The sequence below is a fragment of the Symphodus melops genome (assembly GCF_947650265.1).
Source record: "Symphodus melops genome assembly, chromosome: 2".
Taxonomy (NCBI): domain Eukaryota; kingdom Metazoa; phylum Chordata; class Actinopteri; order Labriformes; family Labridae; genus Symphodus; species Symphodus melops.
The window spans coordinates 22521821-22529760 of NC_136692.1; the positions used below are offsets into that span (position 1 = coordinate 22521821).

Consider the following 7940-nt stretch of genomic DNA (forward strand, 5'->3'; position numbering starts at 1 on the left):
GCACATTCATGCTGTGTGTCTGTGGGGGGGGCTTACTTACTTTGTCTGCTGCCACAGAAGCACAGGATGTTTGCCATAAAAGCATTTTATTTGCTAGAGCTGTATCTGTGCCTTTTTTTTTATTGCACTTCCACCTATGGGTAATTTGGAAGTTGACGTTCTTGTCAATACGTGTACATTTATTTCGGAAGAGATGCAGGACATAGTTACGATTTCTGCACACTTGACCCCATAATGTTTAATTTGAGCAACATTTTCACTATTTCTTTAGTTTACATATATTTTACCTTTTGTCTTGTTAGCTCGAAGGACATGATGCCAGTTTCATATCATTGGACCTTTCAATGGCTGTTGAGTATATCCATGCACAAAGAATCATTCACCAAGACTTAAAGCCAGCAAATGTCATGGTAAGCTACTTGTCTTGAATTACAGTTTTTCTCCCTGATTTTGTTAATTTTCCCAGATCACAACTGAAATTCTCAACTATTTGTTCAACCTCCACGTCATCAAGTCACTTATGCACATCAGAAAAGCAATTTCTCTGCTTTTTCAACAAGTGAAACAGATACAGTACTGCAGATGCAAATGCTTTGGCATATTCATGCAAAGGATTATGTACACTTATACAATTTCCTACATTATCCAGAGCGTATGTTATGTACTGTAGATAAACATGTTTTACATAGGTTATTTTTGATTGTCTTGCCCCCTGAAACATCTAATCATTCGTTCATTGCATGAATCAGTACATGCAGAATGGTTGAACATGTCACATTTTCAATACTGTAACACATTTTGATCGACATGGCATGATCACTTAAATGTAGGAAAGAGTGGACGACTATACATAATTTGCATGAATGTCCCAAAGGATTTGTCCAAAACAATTAGAAATTTGTTTTATGATGTGCACCAATGACTACATGTGGAGGTTGAATAATAAGTTTTGAGATTTTAAATTCTGATCTGAGAAATCTATCAAGCAACTGAAAAAAAATTGTAAAGACAAATTAACCCATATTGTGGGTGTGGTGCTAAGTTGTGAGCTTCATCCCTCTGCCAAGGTTGCCTTGCATCTGTTTCCTGAGATTCACTGCACATCAATAAAAAAAAAGTTAAAAGTGCATCCTACCTGAATACCATAAACATTGGGTGATAGGACTGTAATTAGTATGGGAATTATATAGGTATTATGTCTGTTGCAGCCACGTGGTTTTGACCAGTTATACAATCTGTGAGAGTTTGGACAACCTGACCTTAAAAGATTTGTATTTCAATACCTTACAGGTTCACTACCCATCTAAGAAGGCAATCCTGACAGACTGGGGCCTGGCAAACATTAGAGACACTGTGATGGTTCGTCAAGGCAGTAGGTTCACTGCACAGGCTGTAGGGCCAACTGGTGGTACTTATCTTTACATGGCTCCCGAATGCATTCTACACTTTGAAGAGGCCTCCTTGCAGACAGACATGTGGTCCATGGGAGCTACATACCTGGAGCTCCTCACTGGGTCTGTTCCGTGGAAGGTCAAGAAACAACGAGAGCTGGTTGCACTAATGGCTGCCAAAACCCCACCACATGCCCTAGCACATCTCAGTGAGAGGTACAGTTTTCTTAGTGGGTTGGTAAGCTATGACCCCGCATCGAGGCCTGCCGCATCTGATGTTGTACAGTTCCTCAAGTCAGGAGTTGATCTTGCAAGCCGATATGGCTACAGCTGGTAATCAAGCAATAAGTTGGGGTTCAACAGTACATTTTTACCACTGTGCTAATATGTTTTGCTGTATGTTGTAGTCTGCTGTTTATGAAGCACTGAAATTCTTTTCTTACAGTTGAAAATTATCAAGAAATCAAAATGTAGGTTAGGACCTTTGAAACATGGAAAACATTGTTTAACAAGAAAGTTTCACTTTTTCTGAACACTAAACTTCCAATACTGTGAAAATGTTTAAATAAAAACATTGCCAGTTATTTGTATCATTTTATTTCTCAAAAGGTATTTAATATACTCCAGCTGATAGCCCTGTCGCTTGTCTTAGCCAAAGGAAGACTGGTGAGGTGTTTTAAAGATGTCACTTGCTCACTCCCCTCCCATCCTCTGTCTGATGAGAACTTCGTATATCTCATTTGCCTCTGCAAATGTACAGGGTGTAGGAATTGTATTCTTGTTCATGGCAGTGGTGAATTCTTGGACTATCATGAGGTATGCAGCAAGACAACCATCTGCTGTGTTTGGAAAATGACTGCTTTCCAAAATGGCATGGCACATGTCTCGGAACTCCTGGTTTGCCACCATTGATGGTTCATCTTTCTCACTGACAAGTTCTTTAGCGTAGTCGAGGAGGTCTGTGTCGACTGGGCACAGCATGTCAGCAAAACCTGCAATTGGGGGAACATTTTCCATTAGAATGACAAGTACATCAATAATTGCAAAGCTGTTTCAGAGCATGCATATAAATCAGTTCACCATGACCTACAATGCTTTAAGCTGAAGCTTCAATGTCTTTCCTGCATGTTAATTTAAATATGAAATGTTTTAAGTAGGTTTACAGATTTAGTAATATGAAATTAAAAAGATAGGTAGCCAACACTAAAACATAAACAAATATTTACAAATTTCAGAATTTGTTCCTATAATCTGTCAGTCTGATGCAATGGTGTGATTACATTGGCAAATGACGTGTGTTTTGTTACGTTAGAATTAAGTTAAATAAAGATTATCAACTTTTGTTGCAACTTGCAAGTAACATACCAGGAGGTGGGGACGTGTAGAGAACATCTGGCTTCCCAAATGGACCTGCAGCATAGCGTTGTTTGCGGATGTCATGGGTGTTCCATGTTATCTGCTCAGTTTTCAAATCTTTCTGAAGGAGTGGAAGGTGTGTGTACTGCAAGCAGTTGCTTTGGAGAAAGAAATGGAACTCAATGTTAACATTAAATCTGTTAGTGACATGCAATTAATCTGATCATTATTGACTTACATGTGTACAGGGTTGTCAAGCTCAAGGATGCCAGACTCCATCATGGCCTAAGCATGTGATTTTGAAAAAGACAGAAGTTGTATGTTTTAGCATTACATCAGTGAACCAAATTCTAAATTTATGTCAATCAAGTCTATGATTACAATAAGAGTGAGGAAATGCCCAAAAACTACAAGATTTTAATTCCCAAAGATGAGTGGGTTTTTTAAATAAAAATAAAGTCATGTAGCAAAGTAACTAGAAAATCAGGGTATGCAGCATTTATTTTCTTTTATATTAAGTCAAAACATCCTCATGCTTTTCCTTAAATACGCATACACAACAGTTAGGATCACTTCAGAAGGCAATAGAATAAAGCAAATGCTCCTGCTTGACGAGGACTTTTTTGATCTTATACTCTACAGTTTATATGTGTTTCTTGGGGACAGATTCAATCAGCCTTGACTAGCAACACATTACATTTAGAAAACTATCTAATCCAAGATATGGTCCAAAAACAAAAGAAAGTCAAACATCTAAATTGTCAGTTGGTGTTGGATGTTCATTTTACATCAAGCTGGTGTAAATGTCAAGCAAAAAAACATTAAACTTTAGGAGCGTACTTTTTTTATTACGTCTGTATTGTTAAATCATTTGCTTTTATACCTCAAATGTTATCAGCCATTTCTTGATCCATGCCCTCTTTAAAAGGCTGTTGAACCATTCGGCTCTCTAAACAATGAAAAATTACACTATTATTTTGAATGCCATCAGTGCCGGTCTAAAAATATTTGTGTATAAATGTAAAAACTTTCCTGGTTGTGCACTGATGTCCCCATTCTGAAGCACTGCTGTGCCTGGTTCCCCTGCTCACGCATGTGAAATGCCATCTGCATTTGACCAACAACAAGGTTCTCCTTTCCTCTGTCACCTCGAATCAATTTGGGACAGCCTGAGCATACAAAAAGAAAATCTTTTGTTTGTGCCATAACTGTTTGGTATTTGAAACCATATCAAGGACATTCTATTGTTACCAAAACTTAAATCTTTCGCTTGGTAACTGTTTTCTAGGAATTCCAACCAATTAAAAACAATACAGTGCATACCACCCTGCTCCTGAACAGCATCGTAGAAGTATCTTGCAACAAATCTTTGCTTGCGGTTGGAAGTGCCTAGCTTCAACCAAAGAAGTTTCCTAGAAAAACTGAGTGGACAACAACAGAAAAGGTGCACATATTCACATTACTATAATAGGACTGAATTACCGTTATGGCACGTGTAATCATAGCAAGACTTTTACTGAAAGTCTACATGGCCATATGTGACAAAATCTACATCAACACCTAATCTTCATGGAACATTAAATTATCAATGAATTTACAGACTGCAAAGAAAATGCAACATACCCATCAATACCTAGATGTATCCACATGCCAAAGAACTTCAGTTTGTCATTACCTGTATGGAACAATGTATGTTTCTGAATGAGTATAAACTTACCATCTTAGAAGTTGATCACTTAAATTTAAAAGATAAGATATGTACCATCAATGTGCCAGGTGTCATTTGGGCCATGGCAGAAGTAATTCCTCCGGTGAATTTTCTTCTTGCCAGGAGCTCTTTTTTGAAGACCACTTGCATCCAGATCCCTCATTATTTCAGCAACATCATTTCTATATTAACAGGAGATTACAAATTAATTAAAATGACCTACAAATTAATTGAAATGAGCTTCTACCTCATAACATTAAGAGCAAAGTATAGAGACCAACCTGTAGCAAGGCTGCACTCCTCTGATATCCCGAACCCGTTTCAGCATTGCCCTGATGCCTTGTTCAGGTGACCACTGTCTCATCTCACTCTGTAAATCAACACATTGCACAACATATTAAACCATTTGAATTATCATAAGGAAAAACACTGCAAATACAACCTGAGCAACTAACATTTCATTACATGTATTCAATATATCGGCAAAAATCCTGCAACAAAGGTTCCAGAAAAACATATTAATATCTTAGCCTTATTGACGATACTTGTTTTATTAAGGCTTACCTCCACAGCTTTGCGGATTTCAGTGAGAGGTCGCTGGGGGTCTCTCCGCCTCAATCCCAGAACTTTCAAAATCCTTCTCATGTGTCTCTCACTGTTAGGTCACAAAACAACCACAATACATGCTTTCCTTATAAAAGCACATGCATTGTGTCTTGTCCACAAGGAAAAGACTTTTGTAATTATAAGACAATGTGCATATCAGAGATGTGTCATGTCAATGGTATCTGATACAGCAACACATTTCTCAAAATGCAGGCCTACCTGATTTCATGTCCAGATGAAGCCAATACAGAGCGTATTTCCTTCTGTTTCAAGCCATTTCTGAATAACAATATTATCATATCCTCTACAAAACGTTAAGTGTGACAACCATAGGTTGAATGATATTCTAACACCTGTACTGATGCAAAATAGCTAGCCAGTGGAATTATGGAAATTTCTGGGTGTGAACATTCTACTTAAGAGGTAGTAACTTTATTCAGCTAAAACTCATACATACATAGCCTCATAAGTATATTGATGATTGTGGATACTCCTTTCACTCTTGCTGTCAGTTGACATCTTGCACCAATGTCTGAAAAAAAGTAAACAACAAAAATGTTATTGCAAAATAATAGCATTAGGCAATTAGTAGAAATCCACAACTGACAGCTTTCTATACAATACGTCATTTGAAATTTAACGAGCTATAATTTTAGGACTAATGGTCAGTATTTACACTTGGTTCATTTTAAATATCAAACAAAATGTGAGAATTTGATTTACTACAATACACGACCTAATCACTTCACTGTTTTAAGTGCTTTAATAGCCTCACAGCGTTAATCATTTAAAGCCTCCCATAATCATTTAAGGGAGCTAAAATATGTGTCTGCTACAAACGTATGCTATGTACATTTGTAGCAATTGCTACTACTGAAGCTAGCTACGATTAGCAAGACACAATAGTATCGGCCTAATTTTACAATTTAAAAAATATAATATAACGCTAGCTCTCTTCCTACCTTTTAACCATAAGTCAATAAATCAATATATATAACAATGGCATAAGCAAAAGAAATAGAACGGCGAACGTTAACTAAAACTTACTTACTGTATTTTCATTCCGCGCCCATAGACGCGCCAGGGTTGTTGTGGTCGCATCTTGATGACGTTTCATGTTCCCCGGCAACGCTCCGCTTCCCCCCCAATTTAAAAATATATAAATAAATAAAATAATTATATCTGAGGCCGTTTAGTCACCCCCCCACCCCTCGAATTTAAAAATAAATAAAATAAATATGTCTGAGGCAGTTTCGTCTGAGGCTTTTTCTTCTGAGGCCGTTCAGTCTGAGGCCGTTTCGTCTGAGGCTTTTTCGTCTGAGGCCGTTCAGTCTGAGGCCGTTTCGTCTGAGGCTTTTTCGTCTGAGGCCGTTTCGTCTGAGGCTTTTTCGTCTGAGGCCGTTCAGTCTGAGGCCGTTTCGTCTGAGGCTTTTTCGTCTGAGGCCGTTCAGTCTGAGGCCGTTTCGTCTGAGGCTTTTTCGTCTGAGGCCGTTCAGTCTGAGGCCGTTTCGTCTGAGGCTTTTTCGTCTGAGGCCGTTCAGTCTGAGGCCGTTTCGTCTGAGGCTTTTTCGTCTGAGGCCGTTTCGTCTGAGGCTTTTTCGTCTGAGGCCGTTCAGTCTGAGGCCGTTTCGTCTGAGGCTTTTTCGTCTGAGGCCGTTTCGTCTGAGGCTTTTTCGTCTGAGGCTTTTTCGTCTGAGGCCGTTTCGTCTGAGGTCTGACGCCGTTTAGTCTGAGACAGTTTCATCTGAGGCCGTTTAGTCTGAGGTCTGACACCCGACGGAGGTTTTCCTGAGAACTGATGCTTTTTCGTCTGAGGTCTGACACCTTCGTCTGAGACCTGAGGATGTCCTAAAATGTATGCCGTACTTTGGTTCTCTATGTTCATTTGAGTATTTAAAAAAAAAAAGAAAAAAGAAATTTTACATTTAATACCAGATTTTGTGGTCAGCTTCTTTGTCAGTTGATTCTATATTCAGTTTCTTCAGGTATATGACCTCTACACTACTGTAATCTGTTGGTCTGAATCTGATTTAAGACATCTACAACAAACTGAAATGTTCCTCTTCCTGAGTGAGTCCAACATTACTCAGGTTGCTGTTCTGCTGTGCACGACTATCTTTGATGACGCCACATTAGAAAGTCTCTATCATCTCTGCACTGAGCTGCAGCTATTATCTGTATCTGACTTTCAATTGTGGGTGTCATAAGCAGTTTTCAGGATCCAATATTTATGAATACCTAACATTTTAGACTCTCTGAAATTGAATGTAGCACTTGTCTGAGTAGCATGTGAGCAGTCTATTTTGTAATGTCCTTCAGCACAACATGGCTATAAAAGAGGGATTTTTAGAATATAGAAAAATTGATCAACTGATGTAAATTAATGATGCCTCCTGTTTTCATTGTTCTTCTTCCAGCTGGGGCTATGTGCTTAATAGCTGTGTTCCAGCAAGATTCGAGCTTCAAATGTGGAACCTTACAAGATCAAAACCATAGAGTCTCTAATGACAAAATCTGATTTGCCTCAAGTGGAAATAAAACCAATTTCAGTCAGACAACTCATATTGTAATTGTTTTAAATGTTTCAGGAGCAGAACGTGTCTGTGTAATGATATCTATGCTCTGACCTCTTCACTCCTTGCAGATTTATTTTATTAAAGCATGATAAAATAGTACTTTGAACCTTCCAAGTCAGATCAGGTAGGTGGATGCTCCAGAAGTAAAAAATGTATGAGTCCAGTACTGACAGAGAGCAGCAGTGCCAATGACAGGGCAGAGGGGGGACACTGGAAATATGCTGATTAAAGAGACTCCTAAAGCAGGAGGCTGAGTTTGCCAGGTGATTGTGGAGAGAGACGCATAACTCTGAAGTCAGTGGT

General features: G+C 38.6%; 1 protein-coding gene across 8 annotated transcripts; it reads right to left on the reverse strand.

Moving 5' to 3' along the window:
* Positions 1-1984: 1984 nt before the first annotated feature.
* Positions 1985-6258, reverse strand: LOC306819659 (uncharacterized protein). 8 transcript variants are annotated; one of them, XM_079337077.1, is made up of 13 exons: positions 6113-6258; positions 5519-5593; positions 5281-5340; positions 5020-5110; positions 4737-4825; positions 4510-4637; positions 4371-4422; positions 4071-4168; positions 3776-3916; positions 3631-3692; positions 2986-3032; positions 2757-2905; positions 1985-2383 (listed from the first exon to the last, which is right to left on the reverse strand). In XM_079337077.1, the coding sequence occupies exons 1-13, from the start codon at positions 6160-6162 to the stop codon at positions 2085-2087; spliced, it is 1341 nt and encodes a 446-aa protein (XP_079193203.1). In that variant the 5' UTR covers positions 6163-6258; the 3' UTR covers positions 1985-2084. The 8 variants fall into 8 exon arrangements, with proteins under 8 accessions (XP_079193203.1, XP_079193204.1, XP_079193206.1 ...); XM_079337078.1 differs by having other exon boundaries at positions 5281-5365; positions 5553-5593; positions 6113-6257; XM_079337080.1 differs by having other exon boundaries at positions 6109-6128.
* Between the last annotated feature and the right edge of the window lie 1682 nt (positions 6259-7940).